The sequence below is a fragment of the Poecilia latipinna genome, unplaced genomic scaffold (assembly GCF_001443285.1).
Source record: "Poecilia latipinna isolate Pla-1442-1.1 unplaced genomic scaffold, P_latipinna-1.0 Scaffold791, whole genome shotgun sequence".
NCBI lineage: Eukaryota > Metazoa > Chordata > Actinopteri > Cyprinodontiformes > Poeciliidae > Poecilia > Poecilia latipinna.
Window position 1 is genome coordinate 60601 of NW_015113407.1, and position 15152 is coordinate 75752.

At 39.9% G+C, this 15152-nt stretch overlaps 1 protein-coding gene across 2 annotated transcripts in view; it reads left to right on the top strand.

The window, feature by feature from the left end:
* scube3 (signal peptide, CUB domain, EGF-like 3) overlaps positions 1 to 15152 on the top strand; it is a 118904-nt gene that overhangs the window by 53630 nt on the left and 50122 nt on the right. For both annotated transcript variants that reach the window (XM_015046740.1, XM_015046741.1), the window contains exons 5-6: positions 12412 to 12558; positions 14064 to 14180. In XM_015046740.1, the coding sequence (XP_014902226.1) occupies positions 12412 to 12558; positions 14064 to 14180 (264 nt within the window). The remainder of the gene's footprint in view (positions 1 to 12411; positions 12559 to 14063; positions 14181 to 15152) is intronic.

The window sequence follows — 15152 nt, forward strand, 5'->3', positions numbered from 1 at the left end:
AATGGAAGTGGTTAGGAAATGATTTTAAAAGGTTTTGGGGAAAAACCCCCGAAAAAATTGCAAAAAAAAAAAAAAAAAAAAAAAAAAAAAATATATATATATATATATATATATATATATATATATAAAGAATCACAAAAAAATTGATAAATGTTTAATCTCCTCACTCAGGTCGATTTTAAATGGAACCATTGGTGCATCCTGCCAGCCCACCTCTTAAAAAGCAGGGGCTGGGTTGCAGTTTGATTATGAGGTTTATTGTCGTCATTAAAAAGACGTCAGTTTCCCATTTCTTCCAGTAATAGCTCAGGTGTTCCATCGGCAACATGCGCTGATCTTTCTGGGTGCAGTTCAGAGCCGGTCATGGAAGCGCCTGCTGCCTCGGTTCGGTTTCTCCTGCTGATACTGAGCCACTGCTTGGAGGGAGCCGGTGCCAATTAGGCAGCAGGGGTCTTCCAGCCTCCCGGCTAATGACAAGGCTGCTGCTGGCCTGACCCTTATTATACCCACCCCTCCCCGCTCCCCTCAGTAGGAGCAACTTTGGCCAAATGAGTTTCTCCACCGTGTAGTTGGCCAAAAATGTAACAGTCCATTTATTCACTTCAAACATCCCCAACCTAGGAATTAGACTTTTCACAAAAGTCAAGGTGCTTAGCAGTTGAAAGGAATGCAATTTGGATCAGGGAGGGTTCCTCCGCTTTGCATTTGATTTATTTTCACTTTTATTCAGGACGACAACGGGGACATTTGTGCTTGAGATGAAATCCAGAACATCGAGACTCAGACATTTTGGGTTTAGTCAGCTGACACATCCATAATGTCGGTCCTCTTTCTTTTTGAAAAACCAGGCAATAACTTGAAGTGTGCACTGATGCAAGTCACTTATGGTGACTTATGGGTTCAGTTCATTTGCTTTTAGTTGTGAGTGCTGAAAAAGAAAACATACTCAGGTCAGACGCGTCATAAAAACCACATGCTTCGTGTTTTGAAGGGACTCGAAAGGGAGGCGAAAATGCTCTATACATTTGTTCAGATTGTCGGTTTTGCAGTCGAGAGACTTTTTGCAGATTGGATTTAATCTGGGTTTGTTCTGCTGCAGTTCCTTTAACCTTTTCCACATTTTTTAATACCACTACCATAAAGGTTATATTTCATTTGCATTTCATATGATGAACTAACCTAAAGTGTAGTTTTGAAGTAAAACCAAAAAGAAAACCATTTTTTTTAACAAATAAAAAAAAATAAAAAATCTAGAAAGTTGTTATATTTGAATCCCTGTACTTTGCTTCCCCAAAGTTGAGGCATGAGTTGAAGTCCTAAACTTTAAATTCAAGTATTAAGCAAATCCCTTGTCCAGTTATGTAATTTGATCGGAGTAAAATTATTTTGATATTAACGTATTATTTTAAATTGTACTTTATCCACACTTAAAAAAATGTCTAAAACCAGTGCTGATGCTGCTTTCAACTGAAAATTTTACCCAAAAAAAGAAAAACAAAAAATATACATGAAATAAAAATTATTTACACAATACAATTATACTAGTAATATAAAATTATTAAAATAAAAGCTAAAATGATTTAAAATTTTATATAGATAATGTTGAACTGTTAACAGTGATTTTAATTTTAAAGACATAGCTGTATATCTGCTAACTGTGAGTTGGATGTCCTGAGTTGGATGTTTTGTTTTATTTTTTCATTATGGCTTCAGGGAAAACATCATAGTTTCTCTCTGCCATGGAGCATTTTGCGTTGAGTCCATCACCTTAAACAATGGCCACACATTAATGCCAGCTCTGGCAACCCGTACATAACATCGACGCAGCTGCAGGCAGCACTTGCATTGCTCTCTCCAGAGCTGCAATTAAGAATCACTTACTCCTGTCTGGATTTAACATCTTTCTGAACATTATGAGAGTTACTCTGCTCAGCAGCCCACCTGCTTTTTGCGTGATGCTGCGCTTCACTTTCCTCTTTTTCAACTGTACGCCCATCTCCTGGAAGAGGGCACGTCTCTTTCACTTTCATTGCAGGTTAGAGTAAAAAATGTTAGAATCATGGAAGTTGGATATGAGTGTAAATCCTTCTTTTCAGATTTGGAATATGTATAATTTCTCATCAATTTCACAATAGTGTTCTGTGCAACACAACAAACCCTGAAAAGGTTCAAGATGTATTAATACTTTTGTAAGGCCCAATATTTCATGTATTGCACTTAAAATGACTCGACTAGATACAGTCCGACTTAACAGTATTTGCAGTCTGTGATGCAACGAGTCCATGGGAAAGCCAACGCTTTTGCCCTGTGGGAGGGTTACTATTAATCTAGAGGCTTGTGCAAACTGAATATTTGAAGAGTCTGCTAACACTTATAAAGCAGAAAGTTGCCTGAAAATAAAAAGATAAGATTTAGTTCACCCACAATTTGATTTTAATAAGTGACTGACTGGTTACACAAGACACCTCATCTGTGCGCACATTTCATTGCCAAACAGAGCAGCTTAAATAAGTCAGAGGAAATAACCGCTTGCAAAGACGTCGGGTCCTCTGGATCAAACTTGCTCTCACAACTAATCAGTATGGCAAAAGGGAAGGTTTCTACGTGAGCAAGGCTTCAGAGGAGCCACGAGGACTCTGTAATGTGATCATCAGGCTGGTTTAAACTAATTCGGGAAAAAGAAAATTTTGATTACATGAGCCTGAGAGCTTTACGTTCGGCTTTTGTTGCTGAAGGAAGCTTTAATGGGTCAGCATACTGAGGTCTTTAAAGTTTCCAGAAATAAGGATGTCATTTAGTACCCTCCACACGTACCAGTTCCTCTAAGGAAGATGTGCAAAAGCCTGAAAATAAAGTCTGGTTTTAATAATGCAGTGTCATTATCTAAAAAAACATACGATTCTATCTTTATTTTGAGTCTCTTTATTCAGTGTGAAAAACCCCCACCATAAGAGTTCAACACAATAAATGTCGATAAGGCTTTTTTATGTGTAAGTAGCTTAACTGAGGATCTGGGAGCCTTTAATTGGTCATTCATAACATCCTGAGAAGGCATTGGTTTAAAATAGAAATTGTGCAAAAACCTTACATTTACACATCTCTACTGTTAGAGGATTGTTAAAATAAAATAAAAATGAGGTTGGACAGGAATTCAAGCTTATCCTGCCATCGCAAACTTTGGGCAGGATGCTAAGCAGGGTAAAATAATCTGAAAAGCTCACTGCTGGAGAACTGCAGCAAACGGTGGCATTTGGAGTTTGCCAAGTCTTCATAACAACCTTTAATCGCTACTACATGTCTACAACTTGTTTCTCAACCGTGCCTATAAATGTCTGCCATTTGTTAAATACTGCTGGGGAATTTAGCTGCTGAGTGCTTCGGCAACAAACTCTCCAGGTGGATCAAGCATAAAACAAAGGTCGAATACCGTAATTTCCGGCCTATAAACTGCTACTGCTACACACTTTAAACACTTCAATGCGGCTAATATATGGATTTTTACCAGGTTGTGAATGATGAAAGAGGACAGCACAGGCTCAAGAGCAAATCTGCCCTGACACAAAAGTAACATTGAGAGCAACAATGAAAGAGAGACTCTGAAGACAACAATTTTAGTGGGTTTCGTCCCAGGAAGTCATTGATTGCGGTTAATTACTTTTCCTGCTAAGCTCTTGTATTTTTTTTTCTAAGCATCCATGATCCAGGCATTGTGTAAGTTACTGGCAGGTATTTAATTAAGAGTAAAATAAAATATTTCTCTGTAAATATGTCGGTATGGCATCGTTGACACCTGCGACTTAATAGACAAGTGTGGGCTAGCTGTGTTTTGGGTTTTTTCTTATCAAAGTTAATTACACTCAGGAGTGCTCAATAGCTCTAAAGTTACATTATGTGACAAAACACGTTTTTGTAATTTCCTGTAGATTTATATTAAATACCTCCTGTAATAAGAGATGTTCAATATAAATCAGGTCAACTAAAAATGGGTCATCATTGGATCTACTTGCAGGATAACGGTCCAAAAATGCAACCATATAGTGATAATTGAAAATTTCCCCTTTCGATGATCAGCTGGCCATCTTTGTTCCTTAAACCTCTAGAAGCTTATGAGTCTTTATAAACTCTCTTAAGATCATAAAGAGTAATGTTTAAAAAAAATTCTCTCTGTCTAAATGATGTAATTTTAGCAAAAAATATGGAGTTGTATAATGTATTAACATTAGGTTATCCACCAAGTGTGCCACACATGTCTATAATTATTTTCTCCAAACGTAGCCTCATTTCCCCCTTTTTTTTTCACTCGATTGTGGATTTAAGTGTTGCTTTTATGTACACTCCTCACACCAGGAAATAAAACTCTGCTGCTTTTCTAGCCACATTTAATAGCCTTTCAGAAGGATTTTCCCCCTTTAGTGCAACAAATCTCTCAACACAATGGGCATAATTACACACACCATCGTTCGTACAGGCACACACCTTTGTAATTTCATCTCCAGTGTAATCCTGCTGGAGGCAAGCTGACATGCTCTTCATTGACATTTAGATGAAGACCAGCGTGTTGACTTCGGAGGACCTCGGGTCTTTGTTGTCTCGGGAAGTAAGAAGTTTTCCATTAAGTGTGATGAGAATCCACAACTCCTGGGCACATTATATTCTCAATTAGAGTTCCAGGTGCAACATTCCTCCCGCGTAAAATCATGCCCTGGATCTGAGAACCCCGCTTTATTGCTGTTTTTCTTATCTGAAAACGTAATGTCCGTGCAGTAGACAGTTTCACGTTGCAGTGTCGTGAGGTAATGTGCTGATAAATGAGCACTTTCAATTATTCCAGTGATGCAATGTTTTGAGCTGTGGGCTGCCAAATAAAATGTTTGTAGGGGGATTTGATTTACTTTTTGTTCATGTATTGCACTGTCGTTCCCCATTGTGCTGGAGCCAGTAGGGTTCTCATGTGTTCCCCCTGTTGGTTGTCAATAAGCCTGCCCTCCTGCCTGCTTGTCTGTGCATTGGCCACAGAAATGTTTTTACAAGTGCAGAAGTCACTGCTCCATTGCTCTGCAGCCCAACCGTATAACCAGGCTCTTTTCCTATTCTGGGGAAGTGGAGCAAGGGCTTTGAGCTGCAGACACAGCGAAGTGACACGTGAGGCTTTTTTGTCCCCTTTCGATTTGTCTTCCTTTTTCTTTTATCTCGGCATATGTCTTTTCAGCATAATCTGCCCTCACCCTCCCTCTTTGTCCAGCCTCTGCTCAGTTCCCGTGCCCCCAGTACCTTCACCCTCATCCTTCAACAAATATACATCGGTGGCTGGAGCTTTTGCAAATGTTTGCGGCCTTGCTGCTGAATTCTCCTCACCTCATTTGAGACTGGCATCCCTTTTTTCATTGCTTTCTTCAAGGCCATCCCTAAGCTGGCCAGCCCTACGTGGGTTTGCTGATTTTAAGAGTGCTGGAGGGGTTTTTCCACCAATACTTGGCTGCTATGTCTTCAATCAAAGTGCTAGACTGAGCTTTGGAGAAACAAATACTTTGATTTTTTTTTTCGGGGGAGGAAACGATCTGTGCAATCCCAGCCATACAGTTTTTATGTCTGTGTTAAACAAGGTGGGCATCCTGGTTGTGCTCTGTTTTCCTGTCTTTTGTGTTGAGAGGGTGCTGGGCTCCTTTGGGATTGCACAGTGAGGTCACCTTGAGAGAATGGGAGGAAGAGTGAAGCCGAGAGGAGGAACCTACCCAGCAGGTGCTGCATAACTGTCTGTGACACAGATGGGCAGAATCTTACTGTGTTTGCAACATGCATACATTATGCAAATGCACCTGGGTGGCTGTTCATACATACATGTTAATGCTCTTTTGCACAGATGTAGGACCTTACAATGTTTTCAAAGTAAAACACAGGACATGCACACTAATACATTTTTAACAACCAGTGTCATGTTTGTGAGAGCTAACAGTTAAATATACATGTATTTAAAGTTAGATAATTCAAGAGTGTATGTAAAATGTTGAGAACTTGAGACTAGTTGGAAAACTGTTCACTTGCAGATGTGCTTTAATTTTTGGATTTGTCCACAAGTTGTCTGGGTCCCACAGTAAGGTAATTGTCCCGATTTCTGACCCAATCTTCCTGTTCCTACAATCTTAAGGATTATGAACATGTAGACCAAAAAATGTGAGTTTGGGTCTCATCAGACATTGGCGCCTTCTTCAACAGATTTGTTGTGGTTCTCTACATCTACATGGTTTGTAGCAAACTTGAGTTCATTTTTTCAGCTCTCTTTCACAAATGACAGCTTTGAGGAGTGTGAGACTAATTGTTGTCTGGATTCCTCAGATTCTGTGAGTCTCTGCAGGGATTTTCCGTAAAATTATGAAACTTGGGATATTGTTGGATTACCTAAATCTGGGTTAGAATTCATAACTTTATTCCCAACCTGTCTGGTGTATTCTTTGGTCTTTGTGTTGCTGTTTGTTCTCTGATGTTCTCCTCAAATCTCTGATGCCTTCAGAGAAAAACTGCATTTATACCGAGATATGATGGAATATTTTATTTGGTGGTATAAGACTAAATGGGGCTAAATTCAAATACACACCATCAAGAAAATCATCCCTTGTTTTAGTCTGTCTCAAGACACTCCAAATGAACTTCTCAGGTGTGTGTATTTGTAATGTGAAAACATGTGGAAACCCTAAACTCTTCTGAGCATTTTGCAAGAAACTTAAATTGATTCTTTGGAAGCAAACAAAATCAAATAAAATATTTTGACAGTGGCTTGTTTAGTGTAGTTGCCAGCTGTCCTTTCCATTCTCTGGTTGTTCGTGCTTTTAATGGATCTTTCGGGGGGAAATGGGGTGAGAATGAGGTGCCTCAACAAGGCGTTAGGGAGAACCACAACCAAAACCAAACAGTAGCACTCAGATGGCTTTCCTCAACTCTATGAACTGACTTTGTGGGGAGGAGTTAATCCCTCGACCAGCTCAGTGCCCTGCCTGACCATCTGCTTGGCGGCGCAGCTCAAAGCAGTCCAGATATTTTTCCCTTTCTCTTTTGCATGCGCTGACATTTTTATCCTCCCATTAAAACTTTTAAGGGCCCATTATCTAAGAGGAAGGAATGCTGCTTTAATAGTGTGGTGGCTCCATTCTTGGGCCCCTTCTTTTCAGCGTGTATCCACCCAACTCTTGGTTTCGGCTTAAAGTTCTTCCGCAAAGAGGGGACCGTCTCCACTCTGAGCTGCATGACAGCAGATCAGCTCAGACCATGACCCATCCTTTCACCAGCCCATGCTCTCAAAAGCAGACTACTAACCCTTGACATGCCTTCCACCACTCCAGCTCCTTTGTTTCTGTTTCCCTTCTGCGTGGTTCTCGCATTCAAGAGATCTTGCAGCTTTGGTCTTAAGAACTCCTGCTTCCTTTGGTTCTTTTGTTGGAGGATTGAAGGAGTTGCCGTTTTATCTGTTGTTAATTTGTCTCCTGTTGCACGGCTTCTAGTTCCCTGTCGAATAGTTCTCATTTTAAATGTCACGTTTCCATTAGCTACGAGTGTAAAATCATCATTAACAGAAATATAGGCTCTCAAATATATATTCTGTGTCTAATTAATCTATATCATGTGTTTCACTTGGTGAAATGCTTCCTAAACAACAGCTAAATCGTTTCTTAACCATGACCAACCGCTTTGACGTCTTTCAGTCTCGTGAAAGAGTCTTACGCTCACCACAGTACTGAGACTGCCCTTGTCAAACCGTTCAATGACATCCACATAAATACAGAGTGTGGAAGAACCACAGTATCGGTTCTGTTGGACCTCAGCGCAGCTTTTGCCATGGCTGACCACGGCATAGTACTGAATCGGCCGGAGAGCTGGGTCGAACTCTCTGGCACAGAAATGGTTTGAGTCTTACCTAAAGAACAAGCTTCTCAGTTTGGACAGAAGTCACACATGGGGTACCCCAAAGTTCAGTCCTGGGATCCATATCTACATGCTCCCACTAGCCCAGGTCATAACAAGCTACTTAAATAGCTGCACAGATGATGCACAGCTCCACATCACAATGTCATCAGGTGACTCTGAACCCATCCAACCACTGAACAGATGCTTAGGACAGATAAATGTATGGAGGTGACATGGCTTTCTCCAGGTGAACAAAAACAAAACTGAAGTTAGTATTTTTGAACCTAAAGAGGAATAATTCAGAATCAGCACAATGCTTCAATTGCAGCTAGTATCTAGCTGTAATTGCCCGAAATCTGGTTGTGGTGAACTTTAATAGTCACATAAAGACGGTTACAAAGTCGACAAACATTTCCAGGATTAAATAACTAACGTCCCAACAAGATCTAGAGAAACTCGTCCTTGTGTTTATCTTTAATTGCTTTGATTTCTGCAGCAGTGTCTTCACAGGTCTGCCTACAAAATCAATCAGACGGCTGAAGCTGATCCAGAACGCTGCTGCTGGTGTTCTCACTAAATACAGGAAAAGGTTTTATATCTGCAACTTCCACAGTTTTATGTGTGCCAAACACAAGATAGGTAGATAGATGGATAGATAGATAGATAGATAGATAGATAGATAGATAGATAGATAGATAGATAGATAGATAGATAGATAGATAGATAGATAGATAGATAGATCTCATTTTGTTTATCTAGTAAAGAAACATGCTAATTCAACATCTGTCACATCTTGATTTTATTGTGAAATGTCTGAGGCAAAGTAAAATCCGTCTAAAGTCTTCACTTGTTCAGATTCTCACTTGTCCACTTTGTCCCCCTCTTCCTCTGAGAGCATTGTCCTTGATCCCTTTTGTTTCAAGTATTTATTCTATTTTTTTTTTTGTCAGACCTTAATAACACACCTTTAAAAATATCTCATTATCATGTCGCCAGGCTGATAAACACAGTTGTAAAATGCGGTTTCTCTGCCCATGGGGCATTCAAGGGCGTATTTGGGCTGGGAAATGTGCATAATGAATGTCAGCGTGGCATCACAAAGAGTCAAAAGCGAAATGTTTTAGGATTCTAGTGGTGGTGTTCACTTAATGTCATGTCCTGCAGTTACTCCTGCTGATGAAGCTGAACTTCCATTAAGTTAATGGCAAACACACAAATTGAGTCCTGTTCAAGAAAATAAAAAAAAATACCTTATCCTAGTTGCTTCCTCCCAGAGGACTAAGTGGTTTATTTCTGTAGGTATGAAAATAAGTACTAGAAACTTAACAAATTAAAAAAGTGCTTGTGGCATCAGATGGATATGTAGAACCGAATCTTTTTTTCATGGATTTGAAAGAAAAGAATGGCATGTTAAAAAACAAAACTTTTAAAGAGAGAAGGTTTTTTTTGACTATTAGGAAACACACTGATAAAACCCCCAAGTTATGCTTAATGTCACATTTTAGCAACTTTACGTTAAAAGCCTGGTTCTATCATGATGCCAGGTTGTTTCAGTGTATTTTTCTGCACCGCATTCTTCTGATAAAGGTTGATAGTAAACTGTTTTTTGTGTTGCATTGATAAGTCTGTAGTTATCAAACCTTATAGTTCACAAATAAAACCTGAAATGTGCTGGCTTCTGGCAGCAGCATTAGCTTTAAGCGTTTTGTTCAGAGGTCGCATGCTGTGATGGGAGGACATAGTTATGGGCTCTTTAACATGCTCTTTCATTGCAATATTCCCTGTTCACCACAAGTGCCGCAACTGGATGGATCCATTCGGTGTTAAGCTTTGTGAAAAACCATATCCCCTCTGATTTGCTCTTTAGATTACATTTAAATTAGCCTTACTCAGTCCAGGTCTGTTTCCTGTCCAGATTTCTGAATATGAAGTGGTCTGTAATAAACAGAAAAATGGGTTACCGCTCCGTAGAAAGTCTGATTGACTGATTGCGTGTTTTGTTTTAACATTTTACTTTTTCTTCATAAAATATTGGCTTCTTTCTTGCCCATACGTAATATCCTTCCTGGATGGTCGTTAGAGCGATGTGCTTTGGGCAGATGAAAGCTGAAACTGGCCCCATCTTGTCAGCACTTGGACTTGAATTGGTCCTCAGAGAGATGAGGAGTCAGGTTTTGGCCTCAGTCTCACATGTTATGGATAGGTGGGTGTGTTGCATTCACATTCGTATGAGGTTATGAATTCAGACAACCACCTTGGTCAGTAATCATAAATGGCTGCAGGAAATTTACTCTGGTGTAAATGGATGAATGCATTCCGCTGTGGGTGCAGATAGAAGGAGAGAAAAGAAACCAGGAAACTCCACGTTTGCTTAAGGCATCCATGTGACAAGCTGTGGAAATCCTTGCACTTTAAACAATCAGATATGTTGACGCACAGGCAGCTTAGCATGGCCTTTTTCATTTGGGCGTTCATGTCTGATGGCCCCAGCCTCTTGTCAAGGATGCAAACAGCTCTGACAGGAAAGTGGGAGAGGATTGCATAACCTTCGTCTGCTTGTTGACAGACTTAAAGTGATGGGCAGCACGTTAGTCAGAAGGTCAGGATTCTTGATTAGGTTGACATCACCCAAAGTAAGCCAACTCAATATCAATGCCATCAGTATAAGCAGACATGCAGCGTCTTGCAAAGTGCAAAGTTATTCACACCACTTTAACTTACAATCACAAACCTTTCCATATTTTTATTGGGATCTTATGTGATAGACAGACAGAAAGAAAGGCATAATTGGGAGGGAAAATGTAAAACAAGTGCACCAAATATCATAGTTATAGAGTTTGTCTTTTGTACAATTTAATTTCAGCGAAAATAAAGCAGATCGGTGAAAATTTCAGAGGTTTGCTAAAAAGCATTCATGAAAACGCTGAAGTTCAAGGGACACAACAGACAGGCCAGGAATGAAGTTGTGGAGAGGTTTAAAGTAAAAAATAAAAACAAAACAATAAACAACATTATCAAGAGCTTTAAGCTTCTCACAGATCAACCGTGAGAATATTATAAAACTATGGCATAAGTGCAGCTCTGCCAAGACATGGCTGTACAGCTACACTGACAGTTCAGACATTAATCAAAGAAGCAGTAAAGAAACTCATGGTGTGACCCAGGAGTTGTTTCAAAGATCTACAGTTCAGGTGGGAGAATTTGTTGACAGCAAAATTATTAGTCATGCTATCAGAAATCTGTCCTTTATAAAAATAAAAAAAAAATAAAAAGTAACATAAAGAAAGTGACTTTCAGTGGAAAGTGATTAAAAACATAAAGTTTTCAGGTCAGGTTTTTGGAGTTTTCTGGAAAGAAAAAAATAGCTGAAACTATTTGCTATGTTAAGACAACAGTAATGTTGGTCTTTTCAGCTATAAACACTCCAGGTGAGTTTGGCATCAAAACAATGGATGAAAACTTAAAAAAAACAAAACATATTTAGCAAAAGTCATTTGACAACATCCTTAACTTTTTTTTATGTAACCCCTGAATAGGAACCTTTGATTATTAATCCATGACATCTTGTTTTCCTCCGATACAAAGTTTGACATATTTCACGTTTTTCTGGGCCTCTAACAAGAAAACATGCCATTTATAAATTTACTACTTACTTAAAATTACCGTCATTTATAGTCAGAAGCATAATTTAAACAATAATATCAAGTGGAACTGCAATAAATAAGGCTGGACAAACATCCATGTTTATCTTCCCATCATGGACAGTTAGGAAGATGATACGAGAGGGAAAGAAAATCTGCACGGATATGAGATCTTCAGTGACACCGTGCTGTCAGTCACCATAGGAACTGTTTAGTTTAGGGATCTCAAACAGATGTTTAAAAAGGTAGCAATAATTGCAAAAGGGTGCTGTGTAATTTACGGCCTTGGAACGCTTCAGGTGCTTGTTATATCTGCAATAAAATAATCTTGCATTCGTCTTTCGGAAATTTGTGTTGCAATAGTTTAGTCAAATACTTGCCGACGTAGGTCATGCTCTGAGTCATGAAAGTGTACACCGACAGCCTTAATTTACTGGAATGAGTTTTGATCTCGCTCTCTGCTGGGGGAGTTTTATTTTTTTTGTGTTCCGTGTTTCTTTTCTTTATGGGGGATTACTCCAATTAAAATTACAGCTCTATGGAATCAGCTCCTGCTGGGAGTTTTATCCTTTTCTCTTGGCAGCCTTTCTTTTTATAGCCTGGAAACATTAAGCGTGCTCCAACAAGAACCTGACTCTTTGTGAAGGGATACTGAGCATGTCAGTCACCAGCAGTCAGCAGGCATACAAGGCTCCTTGGGTCAGAATGCGTGACAGGCATTTGAACATTTGTAGTCCACTTACCATCTCTGCGATATTTAATGTAAACCAAACTCTTGGTTTACGGAACGCTCCGTGGCTTTAAAAACAGTGTCTAATCTTCATGGCAGCTGAGAGGTAAACTTTCTCTGCATGTCCTGCTGTTTTCTTCACAGTGCAACCAGAAGGCACAAAGGAGGGGCCCACCTGCATGGACAAGAACCACGGCTGTGCGCACATCTGCAGGGAAGCGCAGAAGGGTGGCATCTCCTGTGAGTGCCGACCTGGATTCCAGCTCACCCGGAACATGAAGGACTGCAAACGTAAGTCGTCCTAACCCCAGGGGTTGCATGGAAACATGCACAAATGTCGGCATGGCTGCTTTATTGGCTCCTCAGGAAGAAGGTGATTGTGGTTTGGAAGCAGGCCGGGGATGGATAATCGCACTCACCACACAAACGTCTTCCAAAAAAAAGTTTGAAGTTGACATTTATGTGGCATTACCGAGCTCTGACTAATCTTCTCAATGGTGCTCGTAAAAAATAGAAAAGAAACATGTTTTTCAAATAAGTAGGGATCATTTACACAACCGGGGCAAAGTGTTGGAGGTTAGTCGAAGGGGACTGCTCGGACAGACAGCGCGCACTTCCTGTTGCCGTGCAACAGAGATCATCCTGTCAGAGCTGGGGGCCATGGCCTGATAGGGTGGGGGAGGGGGGATTTGTCTGTGTTTGGATAAGGATTGGAGAAGTGTTATTCTATGGTTTCTCAATGACAGCTCAGGAAAAAGGCGAAAGGTGTTGGGATGGGACAGTTCAGATAGGATGACGATGGAAGCCTCGGCTTGGCCATGCTCTTTTTCACTCTGTCATCACAGGTTTCTTTGAAAGGTTAAGCTCTTTATGCGCTCTGCTCCACAAATGTACTTCACAGAAACATGCGAAATTGCAGTAAAAATTGAAGGCTTCCTGTCATGATTCATGAATTGCTGCTAATGAATGGAAAAGCATTTCGTTGCTGCAAAATTAACTGAGCTTGTCAGATTTCCCTCCTAATCTCACAGTTCAGACTCAAATAAGGCGACTTTTTTTTATTGATCGAAATGAGTGCTGAAAACAAGAAGTACTTATTCCCCATAATTAAATAAAATGTTTCTCCTTTGGCTTCAAATAATATTCTGTCTGCATAAACTTAGAGTTTGGGAGGCACTAGCCAGGCAGTATGCTTGCTTTGTAAGCTGCTGTGATAATTAGTGTGTTTTTGGTGTTTGATTTACTAATTCTGGCTGTAAAATTGATTAAAATAGGAGAGAAATTTCCTTAGTGGTTAAATGTACTCAAATTAAAGACTGATCTTATACTACAGCTTTAAAAATACATTTATTTTAGGACATTTTATACTTGAACCAAGGTTGAAGTACAGGTATTGAGTAGTGTATTTAGCATGAGGAGTGAGACATCCTGCACAGATTTGGTCTTATTACAGAACAGCTCATCATATAGCAAGAAAATGCTAACGTGTTTGCTAGCATTGAAACAGGGTTTAACCTCTGCACTAGCAGTAGCTCAGTCAACAATCAGTGCTTCTTGTTAAGTGCTCTTTCTGAAACAAACCTTACTGAGTGAGTCTTTGAAGCCATGGGAACGACTGGGTGCAACCTAAGTTCAGTGTTTACGCGACGGAGCATATGGCCCAGTGAAAGAGTTGCTTGTTATTTACTCGTTCTCCACTTCCTGACACCTCCTCGCTGACTGTTAAAAATTCGAGAAAAAGTTGTGTGCGCACTCCTCTTTAATTAGCCCGTGTTTACTCCTGCCTCCTTTGATAGTGACGTGCAACTACGGCAATGGAGGCTGCCAACACATCTGCGAAGAGACGGACCATGGCCCCAAATGTTCCTGCCACATGAAGTTTGTCCTCCACAGCGATGGAAAGACTTGTGTAGGTGAGTCATCTCATCCAGAAATGACCACAAATGGCAGGAAATCATTTTTTTGTCGAATGAGGAAATTACAGCGCAGTGAGACCTGAGCAAATTTAATTAACATCTAAAATGGGGTTTTACGTGATAAAATGCAAGCTGAGAAGCAGGCTTTGGTACATGTAAGAGATGTTGCTGAGTTTTTTATAATGATTCGTGACATGCAAGGTCAAAGGGCTACCATTCACTGTTCTTCTCCTTTTAGTGCTCCTTCAGCGTAAACTCCTCGCTCCCGCATCTGCTTCCACCTCCCTTCCTCTGACTTTTTCCTGGACTCTGTCTTTTCCTCTCTCTGTTTTCCACAGTCATGTCAGAAACGCACACCCTCTCTCAACCTGTGGGTCACTTGCTTCACTGCTTCCTGTCTGAGATTAACTCACACACCTGATCTAACCTTCCGCTGGCATGTTTCAGTGTTTGCCTCGGGTTAACTTACTATGAGGGAAAATCTATTGGCTACTCGGATCATATTGAGCCGTTCTGAAGGGAACTTTTTAACCAGTGTGTGTCCAGGAGAGTGGGAGCATAGTGCTTGATGGATGTGTATAACCATGCAGAAGATTGTTGATATTTCAGTGATGGAGTAGAAATAAATCTGGTGCTAATGCAGAACCAAAGTAGCAGTACAACCTTTGTTTTTTTTTTGTTTTTTTTACTTCCAGTGCCTTTGAAAAACATCTTCATACACCTTCAACTGTTAAACATTAGGTCCATTTATTTTATTGAACTTTATGTGATAGACCAACATATGGTCCTGCATAATTGTGAATTGGAAAGAAAATAATATTAAGTTTTTAAGCAAATTCACAAATCAGAAATGTAGTATTTAAGCCATTTTACTCTGTTGGTACTGAATTAAAAAAAAAAAAAAAAAAAAAAATCAACAACCCCCCTTAAAGGGTACTTCAGAATGGGAGAAAAAAAAAAGGTGGGGAA